Source organism: Rousettus aegyptiacus, unplaced genomic scaffold (assembly GCF_014176215.1).
Source record: "Rousettus aegyptiacus isolate mRouAeg1 unplaced genomic scaffold, mRouAeg1.p scaffold_m13_p_1, whole genome shotgun sequence".
NCBI lineage: Eukaryota > Metazoa > Chordata > Mammalia > Chiroptera > Pteropodidae > Rousettus > Rousettus aegyptiacus.
In genome coordinates this window covers 120,839,528-120,857,865 of record NW_023416284.1, presented here as the reverse complement: position 1 = coordinate 120,857,865, position 18,338 = coordinate 120,839,528, and the positions used below count along the sequence as shown (strand labels likewise).

The 18,338-nt window shown below is 34.7% G+C and overlaps 1 protein-coding gene across 3 annotated transcripts in view; it reads left to right on the top strand.

Moving 5' to 3' along the window:
• The window catches only part of COL12A1 (collagen type XII alpha 1 chain), a 109,211-nt gene that overhangs the window by 72,001 nt on the left and 18,872 nt on the right, over nt 1–18,338 (top strand). For all 3 annotated transcript variants that reach the window (XM_016141684.2, XM_036219481.1, XM_036219479.1), the window contains 13 exons: nt 134–280; nt 809–883; nt 2,131–2,270; nt 4,241–4,364; nt 4,538–4,681; nt 6,054–6,218; nt 7,457–7,495; nt 7,592–7,730; nt 9,745–9,887; nt 10,168–10,277; nt 14,020–14,169; nt 15,907–15,984; nt 17,314–17,400. In XM_016141684.2, the coding sequence (XP_015997170.2) occupies nt 134–280; nt 809–883; nt 2,131–2,270; nt 4,241–4,364; nt 4,538–4,681; nt 6,054–6,218; nt 7,457–7,495; nt 7,592–7,730; nt 9,745–9,887; nt 10,168–10,277; nt 14,020–14,169; nt 15,907–15,984; nt 17,314–17,400 (1,541 nt within the window). The remainder of the gene's footprint in view (nt 1–133; nt 281–808; nt 884–2,130; nt 2,271–4,240; nt 4,365–4,537; nt 4,682–6,053; nt 6,219–7,456; nt 7,496–7,591; nt 7,731–9,744; nt 9,888–10,167; nt 10,278–14,019; nt 14,170–15,906; nt 15,985–17,313; nt 17,401–18,338) is intronic.

Genomic DNA, 18,338 nt, shown 5'->3' with positions numbered 1-18,338 from the left:
AACAAAAAAACTGGAGTACTTAGTAGCAACATCTTAAACTTCAGTAAAGAAGATGCCATTTTATTTTAAAAATTATGTATAAAAATATCTTTAAATATAATTGAAGTTTTATCTTCTTTGTTGTCATAATCAGGAACTAGAGGACAAGAAATTACAGTGCGTGGGTCAGAAACCAGTCACTGCTTCACTGACCTTTCACCAGACACGGATTATGGAGTCACTGTTTTTGTGCAGACACCAAACCTTGAAGGACCAGGCGTTCCTGTCAAAGAACACACCAGTAAGTTTTTGAGTAATCTGGAAAGTCTCTGTAAGGCTTCAAAATAGAATGCTCTGGGTGTGGGAGGCTTAAGCGACTCCTGTGTTGGCACTTCTCTCTAGGGGCAATAATGATGGCTTGTTCCTGAAGGCGGAGCCTATGGTCAGTTCGGGACCTTTATCTGCAGCAAGTTCATGTTTCCTCTGTTATAGAATTGGTCTTATTTTAAGAAAAGGGCTAAAGGAGGAAGATGTGGCTCTAGTTAATAGTGAGAAAGTGATAGACCTCTATATTAATGACTTTTACTCATTTGATCCTATCAGCAGGCCTTATAATGACCCTTTGAATCTTGGCTTTGCTTTATGCAGCTGAGTAGTCAATGTTGAATTACTACCAATGATACTAAATTTGGATAAAACAGAATTCCCAGTATGTCCCCGCCAATGAGACTTGATTCATTATCAAGGATTTAAATTACTCTTAACATTTACTTGCCGTGATATGAAATGTGCACGTTGTGTTTTTCTAATTATTATTTTTTAATTCTAGCCGTAAAACCAACAGAAGCCCCTACAGAGCCACCCACACCTCCTCCCCCTCCCACAATTCCACCCGCCCGGGAAGGTAAGTACAGCTACTTGGCAATACATTCAGTTGAGAGGGATTTATAGCCTCTTAGTTATGCAGGCTGTACTTCATTTATGGTTGGTATAGAACATTTCTGATTTATTATTCTTCCTGAAGAGTTTTTAGATTAAAAGAAAAGATTACCAGTAATTTCTTCCTCTCTCCCTCCAAGCACATTTTAGTGTGAATAAAATCAGTCTTAAACTACTCTAGCTCTTCAGTTAGAGCTCTGTTTCCTCAATTTTGCAGATTAACGTCAAGTGATACTTTATGTGGTCCCTGGTGGGCTTTTCTTTCTGTGGGCTGCTGGCATCCATAGGCACTGTGAACCTTTTTGGCTGTAAAATAATGATGGGTTTTTGAAAATTAAACTTGAAAGAAGCTCAGTAAAATCTTGGCTTAAAAAACACATTGATTTTTTTTAAAAAATAGGCTTTATTTTTTAGAGCAGTCTGAAGTCCATAGAAAAATTGAGCGGAAATTACATAATGTTCCCACGTATACCCTGCACCCTCATGCGCACAGCCTCCCCCAGTATCAGCATCCCCTGCCAGAGTGGTACATGTTACAATGTGTGAGCCTATATTGACGCATTGTTGTCACCCCAAGTTCACATTCTGGTTCACTCCTGGTGTTGTACATTCTACATGCTAAGTTTTTAAACACAAAGATGTTAAATTTTACTTTTAGTATTTTTTTTTTTCAGTCTCCAAGTCTGAAGATTCAAATTAAAGATATTTATTTTATTCCTTCCCTTCCATAAGATTCTAGTGGCCTACTTTAAAATTAAAAGATCATTTATTTGCACCAAATCTTTGATAATTATGTACAAAATCTCCAAATCCACTGATGAGTATTCTTAAATTCTGAACATCATTGCTTTTCATTTGATTTCCTCCATATTTATTATCTGAAACCACTTGAAGCATTCCATGAAGAAAGAATGGATACTTGCATTATGGATCTAAACAGAGGAAGCAATTCCAGAGCAAAAACTGAGGGCCAGTTAGACTGGTACCTCTCATTGTATCGGTCATAGGAATCATCTGGGGCTTTTCTTGTGTGGTTCAGGAACTCTGGGGTAGCGCCCAGGGTTCTGTGTTTCTAACCTTCCCAGGCAACGCTAGTGCTGCTTGCCCTTAGTTTGTGTAATGAGGTGTTAGATTGTATTTCTCAGTTATGTAATTTTACTTGAATAAAAGAATTCATGAGATTTGGGGCTTCCTCTGTTTTTTTTCCCTCAGTATGCAAAGGGGCCAAAGCAGATATTGTATTCTTGACTGATGCTTCCTGGAGTATTGGGGATGATAATTTTAACAAAGTCGTAAAGTTCATCTTCAATACTGTGGGAGCCTTTGATGAAATCAGTCCTGCTGGAATTCAGGTGGGTGCTGAATTCGTAGGTGGCTATTCATTTGTAATGTGTTGCTATCTCCTTTTAACTTTTCATTTTATGTAGAAAGACTTTTCAGTATAAATTCCATTTTGAGTTTTGTTATTTGCCATTTTCATTACACATGTATTTTTGAGAAGGGGGTGGGTATAAATGATAAATGGAAAAATAAATATTCCCCTTGGTATTCTCTTTGCCTAGATAACATTCCTGTCAGAGAATTTAGGGGATTCTGACTCTAACTTCCTGTTTAAAACTCTGACAATGATACATTTCCATAAAAGGTCATCTAATGTTCTGGAAATTAATGCACTGTGATTGTCACACTCTGTTAAGTCAGAAGAGTCAGTGATGAATAGTGACAGAAATGGGTGTGTAGAGCCCTGCTGCCCTCTCTTCGTGGCATTGCAATATTACCTTGACGAGAAGAATAGCCATTATTGACTGTAAGGGTGTATTATTTGTTTTCCCAAAATAACTACCAATTATTTTGTTGTAGAATTACTCCAAAAGTATTTGTTTTACTTGAGTAGGAACTTAGAGAAGTTTATCTTTCCATGAAAGTATGAGGGACCTCAAAAAGTAATTCATCATTTAGTAGTAACTTAACTGTAAAGCTGAGAATCTCCTCCACTAATCTCGATATACACATAAACTGAACACTCAGGGCCAGGGGCTCTAAACTTTTTTGGGGGGAACTTCCCAGACCTCCCTGTGAATATGATTAAAGTTATTATTAGCTACTTCTTGGATTCTGCAATCTTGAAGACCCACTTCAAATTCCACTCTTTCTGGAGAGGCTTCCTTGATGGCTTTTGACATTCCTTGCTCCTGAAGGATTCATCTATATTACTGTCACAGCAAGTATCACTTTATATTGTCATTGTTTGTATGCCTCTCTTTTGTCTAGATCATTGACTCCTTAAAGCAAGAGACTATATTGTATTATTATTCTTTTGAATTCTCTTCTTTCCTTCCCCATTCCTCTTGCTGAGTTTTCTCTTTTATGTTGGCACTTTTACTTTTTCATGTGGCATCTTTAGAAGCATTATGAAAATAAGATATTTTGACATAAACCACAAACAAATCATGTCTTCTTTTATGGAAGAGTACTTTATGGAATGTACTAAATTTCAAATCCCCAAATTACCCTGTGGATATTGTTCCAACCCAAAAGAGTACAGAATAGAGTCAGGCTAGTTATATTCTCAATTTAATATGTGAACAACTAAGTCATTTTTCATCCTTTTAGAAATTTAAGATATCTAATAAAAAATAAAAAATAATTATCATATTTTATTGACTTCTATTTGCCAGGTACTTTGTATACATGATTACTAGTCCTTAAAACAAGGATAGAAAGTAAGTATAATTATCTCCATTTTACTGATGAGGAAGCCCAAACTTGGAGATGTTGGAAACTTGCCCAATATCACATGGCTGTTAATTGGCAGAGCTAGGATTGTAGTCCAATGTCCTGACTACAAAGTCTGCACTCTCCACTAAATCACACTGCCACTAAATTTGCGATGAGTGCTGATTATTATCACACATGTAACACTTTTGTATTGCCATGAAGAATGGATGTAGTCAGAAAGAGCAGTTGACCAAGAACTAGTTTTTTAGTCAACGTTTGAATTTAAGATGGCGTGTTCTCATTTCTAATTTTGGAACCTCACTGCTCCCCAGTTTTACCCATCCCTTCCTGTCCTAGAGAAAGGTGCTACATGAATACAGTATATTTACATTTCAGTATCAATTATTAATTTGATTGAAGATTAGAAATTAGAGAATTTAATGAGATAACAGTAGTCAGTGTTATTACTAGCTATAAAAAGCTTATAATTTTGTTGGATCTGAAACACTTCTTTTTCCCATTCTGCAGCTAGAGGAATCACTGGAAAATTAAAATATAAAAAGAGATTACATACCCTCATTGCCAAATCACATTTTTTTTTCAGGTGTCCTTTGTACAGTACAGCGATGAGGTCAAGTCTGAGTTCAAGCTGAACACATACAATGACAAAGCCCTAGCCCTTGGGGCTCTCCAGAATATTAGGTACAGAGGAGGAAACACAAGAACAGGTACAATTAATCAGAGTATACATAGACGTTCACTCTTCCAAGCATTTGGAATGGTAGAACTGAGTATACCATTTCACTCTAATATTCAAATTCTTATCATTTGGATGTGACAAGTGGCATTTGAATAGTTTGCACTGAGATGATACTAAAATGTTCCATGACACACTCTATAGGTAAGGCTCTCACGTTTATCAAGGAAAAGGTCTTGACCTGGGAGAGTGGCATGAGGAAGAATGTCCCCAAGGTGCTGGTTGTGGTCACAGACGGTCGGTCACAGGATGAGGTCAAGAAGGCAGCTTTGATCATCCAGCAGTCAGGTAAACTCCAGAATGAATTTGATGCCTAGTGATTGCACTCAGCATTTTAATGGTTTTAAATGTTCAGGAATTAGTGCGAAAATCCGAGAATTGCTGATTTTACTTCATTGTTCCTGTTTAATCTGTACTCCATACCCTAAATTATATTTAATTGTGGAATGGTTTGGTAATTGCTCAGAAATAACATGGTGTAGTTTTTATATAAGATGTGACTCAAGGGCTGTCAAAGAGCAAACCAGATTTCCCTGCGGTGGCCGGGTGGCTATGAAATGCAATGATGGGATGATCCTAGAGCAGGCTTCCTGCCGTAGTAGAAGTGAGTCTTGACGCTGCTTCCTGTGTAAGGGGAGACATAGGGCAGCCTTCACTTGAGCATGGCCTTGCAAATGCAGGCCCAAAGCAGATTGCTGAAAGCTATACTGCAGATGAGGAGCAGCCAGACCTTAGTGACATGTCTTTGTGGTAGATATGGACATCCAAGCATCCCAACAGCCTCCTGGCAGCACTGCCCTTTGGACCAGTGATTTGGGATTAGCAGAGATGAAACTAGGTCTTTTCAGTACCTGCATTAACCCTCACCCCCGCCCCTAGCCAGGATCTAAGATGGATATATTTTAGAGAAAATTCTATGCTATGTATTATCTATTGTAGTATTGCAAAGTACTTTGTTACAGGGAATTTGACTCATCTTTTTATAAATCACTGCTAATATGTAATGTACTTTGAGCAGATTTCAGGATATTTTGTGCTCCTAGCTGATTTAAATTGGGATTATGAATGCTTACTCCTCAAGTTACCTTATTTAGATATGCCTAATTCCTTATATAGTTTATTTTTTATAGTCAAATTAAGCTTTTGGAGTGAAAACTTTGTTTATTTGTATTAACCTAAATAAATGAAAGTTTATTGTCAGTGAGAATTGTAGACTCCATTTTAAAAGTGACCAAAATGCTGTCTTTGACCCTGAGTTTGTTGAGAAAATCAGTTTCGAGAATCAAATTTTAGAATGAGCCCATTCTTTCTTTCTGAGTCATACTGGCTTAAAATGTTAATGATGCCTAAGAATGCTGCAGAATTCATGGGTATGTTAGGACTGTGGATCCATGGAAGAGTATAGGCACCATGTTGTTTGCTGCTGTTAAAATGTTTGTCTTTTAATTGTTAGCCTTTTATTGTAGGAAATCCAATGAATTGAATTTTATAAGCTAGAAAATAGGAAGACCTGGAATAAGTACATATTCATGAAACAAAGTTTATTAATGACAAGGATTTGCTGCACACACTGAGAAAATACAGCATTATTTCGAGTCGTTTAAACAGTAAAGGACTAAAAAAGGGCTATGTAATTCACTCCATCAACACTGCTCTGCAGGGTTCAGCGTCTTTGTAGTTGGTGTGGCTGATGTTGAGTACAACGAGCTTGCCAATATAGCCAGCAAACCAAGCGAACGGCATGTGTTCATTGTGGATGACTTCGAATCTTTTGAGAAGATAGAGGACAACCTCATTACATTTGTCTGTGAAACTGCCACATCAAGTAAGTTCCAGACCACATGGATCTATAGTCTCACTTGTTTTGAAAAATGACTACTTAGCAGGCTATTCCCTATCCTATATGAGATTAAGTCTGTACAGAAATAGATCCTGGGAAATCACTTGAGAACCTGATGAATCATTGTTCCTATTAAGATCATGCTAAATGTGTGCTTGTCAAAGTCCATTTTTAGCTTCGAAGATGTAATGTATCCCTTGTATGGAAATAAAGGATTTTAGTATATTCCTTTCCCACCATCCCAATGCCTGTGACATTCAAGTAAATTAGTCTTCAGCTTAGGAATGCATTTATAGAAACATTTCTGTGAGATGAAGGTTTTCCCTATTAGTAATCAATTGGTATTTGTTCTGTCAACATTTGTGCTTCAAGGGAGCAATGAAAAAACTGACTCGTGCATGTGTGCTCCATAGAAATGCATGTGGTTCCCATTTGTTTTTTTGGATGTAGATTTTTCTCATTATACCAAGGTCTCATGTTCAACTTTTAAAATACAGTGAAGGACAAAACATTGATTATTTGTCAGTTTATCCTCCCTATCCATAAGCACTGGTTCTTGGGGTATTAGATTATGAAGACAGTTATGTGGCTCATCTAGACTCCTGATCCTAAGCAGGGCTATGCTTTACAAGGTTATATTTTCACTTATTAAACTTTATATTAAAAATTCAGAAGTTTGATGAGGTGATAGTAGTAGAAAAATGTCAGTGGTTTAATATGAAAACTGACCTGGAAGCTCAGAAGGAAGCCGCGGTGGTGAAAATAAGTAGGGAACTGCAGCTGTCTCCTGTCTGCTCTCAGTGGTCCTGACAACCCCTTTCTGATATCCCTGGCTTTGTGGGACTCAGGGAAAAAAACTACTGCCCACTGCCACTGTTCCATGATGCTTGGTAGACAGCATGAGGCTTAGGGGCTTGGCAGAGAAGAGGGTTGGATAGGGACAAACGTCTCCTGCCTTTACACAAATCTGAAATTCCCTGGGTGAAAAATTCTTTAATCTATTGAAAAACATATGAAAATTTTCCCTTTCATTCTATTTTACTGTTCTTAAGAACTTTGTAAAATTCCAATGGGACCAGAGCAATATAGGTCAATAATACAATTTCTCCCAAGCACAGTTTTTATAAACGCATGAATAATTTCATTACTTGATAAACATACAACGTTGCTTTCTGTACATATCGTGTTGGTGAATTGTACTTAACGAACACTGTGCATTGCAGGTTGTCCTCTCATATATTTGGATGGCTACACCTCACCAGGTAAGCATTTATACCCTTGGGTTAATTTATTTCAGGTTTTAAACAATAAAATAATTTAAATGACCTCACTTCAATATTTCCTTTCCTGATACAAAGGTTTCAAGATGCTTGAAGCATACAACCTGACAGAAAAGAATTTTGCTTCTGTACAAGGAGTCTCTTTGGAGTCGGGGTCTTTTCCCAGCCACTCCTCTTACAGGCTTCAGAAGAACGCCTTTGTAAATCAGCCTACAGTGTAAGTGTGACAATAGGAGGTTCTTTTTCTTTTAATGGGCCAGAAGCTTTTTTTGAGGCTCTGGAAATCCTTGCTGACTTCTCAGAATCCTGGAATTTTAGAATTGTCAAAAGACTCTTTATGGATGACCTAGCTTAATTTCCACTTAAGGAAATTTGGGTTACAGTTGGGTTAAGTGTCTTCCATCAGGTCACACAAAAGACTAGGACTCAAACCTTGCTCTTAGACCTGAGGATCTCATCCTGTTCATGCAGTTTGAGATTACTGACCCTTTTGAATTTAGGGCTAGGATTGTACTTTTGCTTTTTCTAAGGGAGGTTGTTTAAACAGGAAGGCAACTTATTATTTTGAACATTTCCACCTGTGGTGCAGAGGCACTGGATGGAATAAGTACAGAACGAGAGCAGCATTCTTGCCAGATTTTCAGACCTCCAGAAGATGAAAGACCGCAGAAGTTAGGCTTGACTGTGTTCAGAAAGGCAGCAGTTAGTTTTTATTGGCCGATGCTCTGGCACTCTGTTGGGTAGCTCTAGATGTTGTTTTACTTCATGAAAGTTTACACCTGGGTACAAGAACCAAAATATGTATTTCTTGTTCATTAGAATAAAAACATTTTAATCTTGAGAAATATGTGTTTGGCAACTTATGGAGAGAAAAGAACAAGAAGAAATAAAGCTTTCAGTAACATAAGACAGGGTCAGAAAATGCTATCTGAAATTTGAAATGCTTTGGGAAAGCTGACGGAACATTCAGACTAAAACCAAAACTAATTTATCTTAAGAAAGCAGAGATCATATTGTTGTAGATTGACTACACTGTAAGTTCCTAACTCTTTTTTTGGTCAACCAACATGGATTCATGGTTTTAGTGTTTCAGTGAACCTTGATGCACCGTGTTTAACACTCAGTGACCTCAAGGTATGATACCTACATTTTAACTAACGACAGCCTGTGTTCTCTCAAGAGTCAGAACTAGTGACTGAAAGCATAAACGCAATTCAATTCTTTTTGTCGTAATCATTCATTAACTGAGAAAGAAGAAAAATGGATAAGGTTCGACATGAATTAATTTGGAGAAGATATTATTTTTAACATGGGATATTACGAAGATAGTAGATTTTTAACATGCAAAAGATGTCGTGTCAACTTACCCAGAACATATGTTTTAAGAAGCAGGGCAGCATTCCATTCCATAAGTACCACTGGTATGGGACATGAAGCCTCAAGAGACATTCTGTGTCCTCTGTCAAAATTAATGGAGGGATGGCTTTTAAGAGTTGATTACCGAGGCCTTTTTCTTGCTTTCAGAAACAGTGTTATTAAGTGGTCTCAGACAGAAAACCATTAATTTTCCTTCAGAGGTTCCACCTGAATACTGACTGACTTATTCTGGAAGGAAATATGGAAGCACATTTTTTGTCTAATAGCCTTAGAGCCAAGAAACATTTCCTTTTAATTGAATCACATACCTTTGTCACCATTAAACATTTGTACATGTACATGTCCTTAACACTTATTACTGGCCTTATTTTTGGGAACCTGTGAACTTCTGGAGATTATTTGATTTATTTCAAGGAAGGAATTTAGAAGTGTAAAAACTGCAAGAGATAGGGAGAAATTAAAACCTTAAGTCATCTTACTTATGATCTCATTCCCCTGACATTGGAAATTAAGTATCTTTGGTAAGGTTCATTGAATTAGATCCATAGATATAATATGGTTTTATAATAATGTATGTATCCAGAAAAAATTCATTATTAACAGTAGGATAAAAAACCGTTTGGCAATTTCCCAGTCTTTTGTGACTTTATCAGATCATAAAAATTCTATTACTACTTATGCAATAAATCTTTAGTGTTTGTTCTTTTGATGTCTTTCCTAAAATTTCTCCCTTCTAGTATGTAGCTGGATTATTATAAATGACTTTTAATACTGCCAATTTTGGTCCAAAGATTTAAAATATTCACTATTTCTGATGAAAAAAATTAATTAATTAATTTTGTTTTATCCAACAGAGATCTACACCCAAATGGACTCCCTCCTTCATACACAATTATATTATTGTTCAGACTTCTCCCAGAAACGCCTAGTGACCCCTTTGCAATTTGGCAAATCACAGACAGAGACTACAAACCACAAGTTGGAGTGATTGCAGATCGTAAGGATTTTTATCTTATGTTAAGGCACATGTATACATATTTTTTATTATTTTCTCTCCTCTTTTCTCTTTAAGAAACTTCTGAATATATGTATATATTTACTTGATATATGCTTTTATGTTTAATGTTTAAAAAATATGTAAGTAAATATTCTAATTACATTTTATTTCAACTGAAATTACTGTTTTTTTAGAAACCTCCCCAACAAGAATTATTTATTAATACTTTTAATATAAAGTATACCATGCATGTGTTAATAACAATTGTGTGTTGTTACAGCTTCTAGCAAGACATTATCATTCTTTAACAAGGATACAAGAGGTGAAGTGCAGACTGTTACATTTGACACAGAAGAAGTGAAGACATTATTTTATGGAAGTTTTCACAAGGTAAAGAGATTATCTGGTTATTTATAGAAAAAAGAATATAACTTAAACATTTAAAATAACTTATTATTTATTTAAATTTGTAGGAAAATAGCTATGTCTTTTAAAAATAAAATCTTTACATCTTCATGACTCTTTGTGACACAGGGAATATAGTCAATGATATTATGATAACTATGTATGGTGTCAAAAGGATACTAGAGTTATTGAGGGGATCACTTTGTGGAGTTACATAAATGTCAAACCACTATGCCATACACCTGATACGAATACAGTATCGAATGTTAACCGTAATTGAAAAATAAAAAAATAAAAATAAATAAACATCAAATAATATAGAAAATTAATCAAAACAAAATCTTATTTTGGAGAATTAGATTAACTCAAAGAAGAAAATTCAGAATAATATGAAATTTCTACTCATCGAAAGGAATAACTGTTATTAACATTTTGACATATTTTTAATGCTAATATCTTCTCAAAACTGGAATCACATTGTATACAAAATATTGTATGTCTATTTTTTCTACCTTTCATTTTATTGTAAATCTTTAGGCCATTTGTTTCTAAAGCTTAATTTTTATGGATTGTATTTTAATTGATAGAATTATTATTTCATAGAGACCAGTAAGCTGCTTCTGCTTGCTTGTTTATTGTATATTTACAAACATGCCAGTCTAAAAGTTATCATTATCTACCAAAATAATGAAGATAAGTGTTTTTGAGATTAACTTTTACATGAACGCACTTGTGAGTTCTCTAAAAAAATCTTTTTAACATTCTAAGGTGCATTCTTAGGGGATAGTCTATTTTTATTGATCTAAATTTTGTGTCAACATCCAAGAATAATAGAGACTTTCTATCAGGTTTTTAAAGGATGATTAATTGACAAATGAGAATATTGAAGTTTGGAACATTAGAAATGAAGAGAACAATCTAGGTTAGGAATGGACTTTTTAATGGTATTTCTTCATCCTTTGGGTTAACAGAAGGAATACTACTTGTTGCACAAGTGGTCCACAACTTCTCCAGAGTGGCACTCAGAAAGTTAGTCTCTATGCATAGAAGACAAATCTTTCCAGTTCAATCTGATTCTCAAGTGAAAATTGAAGAAGTTTTATGTATTTGAGTAGATTTAGCTGCATTTCTTCCTGATTCTATTCCTGAGAATTTTGGTTTCTTTTCGGAATGTATTTCTTATTCATGAATTAGATTCTTGGTACAGACAGCAAAGGACTCTTTTCATGGGCTCAAAGAGGCTGCAATGTGCACATTAGTGAGAGACAAAGAAACAATGAAGGAAAAACAAAAATCTTTGAGTATAATAGCATATCCACTTAACAGTTTACAGACTTTTAAGGTGAAGCTCAGTAAAATAAATGCCTTACTGGGAAAGCATATTCTAGTTTGACAAATATTATTAACTTAACTGCTCTTCATCTAATAATAGAATCTGGCAAAGTTCTTATGAATTTTTTTGGCTCATTGATACACCCATTAAACTTACGTTTGAGTAACTTGCTAAAAAAGGACTATTTTATTTTTCCTTTCATATTCACTGCAGATACTAGAAATTTAGTCATATTAGCAGACCTACTGTTCACCATTTAGGGACTATTATTTTTTAATTTTAAACTTTCAATGAATGCTTTATTTTACTTGAACAAAAAAAGACAATACTTTGCAGAGGTCTATAGTGACAGTCATTAATTAAACAATCAAGTTAATTATTTTTTGACATTTCCTTCTTTATTTGCTTTTATAGAGAGGTATAATATTCCTAGGTTTTACATAATGCCTCTTCTTTCTCCTCACAAGCTCTGTTCTCTCCTCAAGTTCTTTACCTTCTTTTTCCCATTATGTGTTACTGTTATTAGTTTCTCCTATACTCTTCACTATAGTCTTTTCTGTCCTCCATTCCTCCACCCCATTCTTTTAACCTACTGTCACGTATCCCATCAATTCAAGTACTAAGTTCAATCACTATTAGCTATTTATATTCTTTACCAATTCAAAGCTTCAGACGCTCTTATTTTCCATCTAATATGGGAACTGAAGTCCCTTAATCCTTGAGGTAATGAGTAATACTCTGATAGCAGGAAATTAGTGAAAATGAGGTGGCAGAGAGCTCATGGGAGAGAGGGGATAGGCTGGCTAAAAGATTGAGTAGGGAATAGAAGATAGCTATTGCTTGAGAATTCTCTTGAAAAGTGTTTTGTGTCTCCATTTTATTGTAACAGATGACATAAATCCAAGTGAGAAAAAGTAAAATAGATGAAAAATGAAGTTTTAGGGAATGGCAGAGCTTGGGACAGGAGATGAGTTGGCAAGAGTCTTCCTACTTCTTTTTACTGGTCTATGACCAACATGTTTAACAGTTGGGAAACAGTCTTTAATACTTGAGACAATGGTCTACAGATGAAGAGTTCACTCTCAAATGTAATTATGCATGTGCCATATGTATGTATATGCAATAAAACATATAGATGAGATTGTAGCAAAATGTTTTTAGCATGTGCTTTTTTATGGTTGGCATTGAATAACCAGTGTTATTTGGAATAATTTTGTTACAAATTAAGAATTTTGATTTTGAAATATTTTTCTTTGGATATTATGCTTTTTCAGATACTTGGTAATATTTGCCTCTGAGATTGTTCATACAAGAGCCAGCAAATAAGTTTTAGTTCTTATTGAATAATACATATCTTGAGAATGCTTGTATGGTGGTCTTCTTGAATTCAATATTAGATGACTGCTGGAGGCATTTAAAGTTTATGTTTAGTTAGGTATATATCACTCTTCTATAAATACAGTAACTAATTAATATTTACCATTATAGATGCACTAAATTATTATTTTGGTGGTGATTCTCTGTGGAAAAATATTTACTGTTTTAAAAAAAATCTCTTGGGATTATTCTTACGTTTATTGGCTCAAAGAATTTAAGGGAATTTCTTTTCCTTTTAACTTGGAGCCAAACTTTTCAAAATAATCAAGTGCTTACTTGAATATTTGTGCTGTGATAAATGGGAACTATCAGGATAACTACAAACTAAAGATCACCTGTAACCATTTTTTTACATTGTTGAAATACAAATGTTTTATTAATTATCTGTACTAACAGATTTCTTAAGATTCTGAATGTCCTCAATATGAGACAAAAATAAATTGACAAAGAGTCTTTACTTCTAAAGAAATCGAATCTTGAATCTACTGATTTCCAGAGCTGAATCTCTATAGAAGACACATGCTGATATTCACAATGTTAGGTATCTGTATGGTATGCAAATTATTTGGACTGATATTAGAAAATAAATTAAAAATTGAATTTAGCAAAATCAGTGGAAGACATTTGAAGTTCCTTTGTACTGAACTGAATCTAATAATGTATTAACGATTTATTAACTTGTACCTGAATAGTTCTTTGTAGTTTACAGAGTCATTTAATTTACCACATTATCTCTGGTCATCTCAGTGAGAATACATACTAGGAAAATAAGAAATTATGCATGTACATGTGGATGAAGGAAACAGACACAGAGAAGTTAAGTGGGTCATTTGATTGGATGTTGTTAATAAATGACTTTGGCATTACAACTTGGTTTTGGATTTTAGTCTAAGACTCTTGATTTGGGATGAGAATAACATAAAGAACATATTTTTAAACCTGTAATCTGAAATATACAGAAGTTAGCCAATATTTTTGTGGTAGAAAATTTATAATGGAAACATATGATCTTTTTAGGTTCATATTGTAGTGACCTCAAAAAGTGTAAAGATTTACATTGACTGCTATGAAATTATAGAAAAAGACATCAAGGAAGCCGGAAATATCACAACAGATGGTTATGAAATTCTTGGAAAACTACTTAAAGGGGAGAGGAAATCAGCCACAGTAAGAAACACATATTAATTTTTTTTTGGTACCTTGTATTAAGATTGAAATGGCATTTTTAAGTAATCGGTGAGTTTTTTTTCTTCTCAGTGAGTTTTAAATTGTTAAATTCTTGGACAGATTGAAACATTAGTAAAGTTACATTGAGAAAATATGCTACTGACAGAATATAATAATGTGCTTTATTACTAAAAACAAAATAATATGTCAAGGCAACAGAGAACATAATGTAGTCATCTTGAAATAGGATTGAATTGGAGAGTCCAACATAAATCATTGCCAGGAAATCTAAAATAATTCATTTTTTATTCTTCAAAGATAGTAATTGTTAGTACAAATTTGTGCAGTCAAGACATTAAGCATGTGTGGACACTGGCCGTGACCATCACTAGAGTCCACATTCTCTCACAGAGAAGTCATCGTGTGTGTCAGTCTCGGAAGATCAGTGTAGAAGGGCAGCCAACTGACCGCATTACTCACAAGTTTCACTGGCTTATGTTTGAGGCAGGAGCATGCCAACTCTAGTTTCGATGCTATCTAGTAGTAAAATTTTAAGTTGAAGGTTTTTAGTGTACCAGGCTAAATTCATATTAATATGAATTTAATGTCAATCAATAATTATATTGCTCTAAAAGCAAGTCTACCATCTTTGGCTTTTTTTTTTTTTTTAATTACTTTTACTTAATTTAGCTTTCTTCCATAGACAGAATTTTCTTCTCCTAGATTCCAAAGTAAAATTTTTATTCCACAATATAAAAACAGTAAGTGTAAATTTAATACAATTATGATTAAAATCCAGACTTTTAAATTGAATATTGGATTTGATATTTAAAAAGAACAACTACATCGGTTATAAAAGAATGGCTATATTTAAATAATCTTTTTCTTTTTGTCAAAAGAGTTTTATTTTTAAAAAGCAGAAAGAGAATATATCCAACTGGCCCTCCTTATCTGTGGGTTTTGCATCCATGGATTCAATCAACCGTGGATTGAAAATAATAATTTAAAAAATTCCAGAAAATTGATCCCTACACAATACAGCCTACCAACTATTTACATAGCATTTACATTTTAGTGTTAGCTATTATAAGTAGTCAAGAGATGATTTAAAGTATACTGGATGATGTGCATAGTTTATATGCAAATACTATGTCATTTTATATGAGGGACTTGAACATCTGTGGATTTTGGTATCTGCAGGGGGTCCTGGAGCCAATCCCCTGTGGATACCAAGAGACAACTGTATTATATTGAAATTGTTAAGCTGAGGGTAATCATAAAAATTATTAGCTAGCTCCTAGGTAAGAATTTATGAAAAGAAGAGCATCAATTATAAAATAAGTGAGGAATGGTTTTTATAAATGTTATTTTTCTATAGGGTAGATTCTTAAAAGTTAATTTAAATGTGTATAGTCTTCAAATTCTTAATGAAATAAATTCTTAATTAAAGAAAGACGTTAATTTTCTCTTAAAAAACAAAATTCAGTCAAACATTTCATTTTAGCCAAGAAAGTGAATCAGAAGTGGGAATTTCATGTATGGATTTGCTTTACTGTCTTTTTCTCTTAGGCATAGGTTTTTATGTTCTTTCCTTATGAAGTGAGGATCACATTGCTCTCAAGGGCTTGTACCCTTGAGACAGTCTATGTGAGAAGCTGGCAAAGGATAAAATGCAGAAACCTTAATTTAAATGTTTCTCATGCGTCTTTAGCTGATGTTGCTGTTGGTTGTTTGCAGTTCCAAATCCAGAATTTTGATATTGTCTGCAGTCCGGTGTGGACCAGTAGAGACAGATGCTGTGATATTCCCTCTAGGGTAAGTAAAATGAAATGGAATCCTGTCTGAGTTTTAATAGCCCCCTAGACTAAGGGATATGGATGCGATAGTTTGGGAGAGGAAGTAGCACTCAATAACTGAGTCTCTAGGATGCACATGCATTATGTGTATGCTCATCAGCTACCAAGCTCAGGCCAGCAACTCCTTCCCCGGAAGCTAGGAATGCACAAGACACACCTGAAAATTCTCCCTAACAGCCAGGGTGGTTTTGCATTGTCAGAAAGTTCTGTTAAGTCCGCATGTTTGGTAAACCCACTTAATGCAAATCCATCCTATTGTTTGAAAAATCTCAGCATTTTACAGAGTAAGCCATCAGTCACCTCTCTGGATATCTAAGGTTTATAGAGCAATAACCTTATTTCTTTTTGAGATGATGGCTCTCCCTCATAGTATCCATGTAAGTGGTAATAGTTACAAAGTTGAATGCTGATGATGGATTTCAAACTTTTGGCAAGCAGTGAACTACATATATGCACAGAATGAGTGCATTATTTATTCAACAAATATTTATTGAGCTCTATTATAAGCCAGGTACTATTTTATGTGCTACCATTACCACAGTGAAAAATGAATATTCTAATGAAAGGCTAGGGGAGAGAAAGAATTAATAAGTAGATATAGATTATGTTATAGAATGAAAAGTCTTAGAATAAAAAACAAATCAAGATAAAGGGATAGATAGCCAGGTGAATATCATCAGCCCTCAGTGATAAGGTGAAATTTAAGCAGAGACCTGAGGGAATTGGAGCTAGGCAACAAACCATGTGGATAATGGAGAAAGAGCATTCCAGCCACAGGGAACTGCAAATGCAATGGCCTTAAGGCCACAATGTGTCCTGAACATCTGAGAAACATTTACTAGATCAGTGGGGCAGGAGCAAAGTTCATAGCAGAGGGAAAGTGGTAGGCAATGAGGTGGCCAAGGTGATGCAGTGCTGGTTCGTGGAGCATGTAAAGCCTTGTAGGCCATGGGAAGGATTTTAGGTTTTATTCTAAATGAAATGAGTGTTGATATCTGAGTTACTCAGCATTTCTCTAACACTGAATTAGAGGAAATTGAATTAAATTACCAGTGGTCTGAGTATCAGTTTTGTAAATATTTCTTTGTTATGTGAATTTTCCTAAAGTAAAACATAAAGACTAAGGATCAAAGCAAGATTCAACATGAGACTATTTTTACTGATAACTAAAAATTATTTCTGCAAGTTGGGAAACAGATTTTCTTTTGTAGATAAGATAAATGGGGGTGGGGATGAGAAGTTGTTTTTACCCTCAATTTATGGCTGAATAGTCTTCTCATAATTGCAGAGAGATGAAGCAAAATGTCCCGCTCTTCCAAATGCTTGCACGTGTACACAGGACAGTGTTGGACCTCCAGGACCACCAGGCCCTGCAGTAAGGAAACTGAAATAGTCCTAGTTTTTCCTGTTAAATCTCTGGAGTAATGATCTTTTTTGCATAACACTTCTAGCCATTGTGTTTTCTAGGACAGAGCAAGCCAAATTGCAGATCATTTTTGTGGTATGTTTTGAGAACTGGAGTAAATCAAGAAGAAAATATAAACACATTTGAGCACTTCCTCTAGCCACACAGGAATGAATGACATTGGCTTAGTATTCAAGAGCTTTCCTCTTAAAGATATGGATCTGGATTTCCATCTGTAGTCACGTGCTTTTGAAAATTTTTTACATCTCCTGAAAGCTTTTTGTATGTATATTATGGAGCCGTGGTTGAGAGGCTGACCCAAAAACAACTTATTTAGAACCTAGGATATGTGTACCTTCTGTAACAGCCATATCATGAGAATAACATTTATAAAGAGGATAATTTACATTTGTGATATCATAAACGCTGGGTGAACGTATTGAGGTTTGGAATAACTTGAGCAAGAAGACTATGACTAGGTCTGCTCATGCGGGAATGGGAGGCTGAATAAGTGTGAAGCAAAACATTGAATATTATGGCGATACGTCACAGTAATCAATGTGGAACTCTTCAATTTAGTTAATCCAACATCTGACCTGGGTTGGTTTTGTGGAAAGGATGTGATACCTGTAAGGCTTATTGGCTTCTTTTAAGAAAATGATTAATTAACTTAGGAAAACTCAGAGATTCTTGAAACACCAAATTTTACTATACTTGGGTCATAGCAAATAATATAAATTGATTTTAGATTAGTTACAAACCAGCTCCTCATATATAGAATCAAAATGTCACTGAATTTATCCAACTTTTTTAAAATAGTGATTTACCTGAATTATATTTGTAGTCATAAAATTATATCCTGAATGTGACTTAGATATTTTTGAGTAGAGATTTTTTTTTTTCTAATT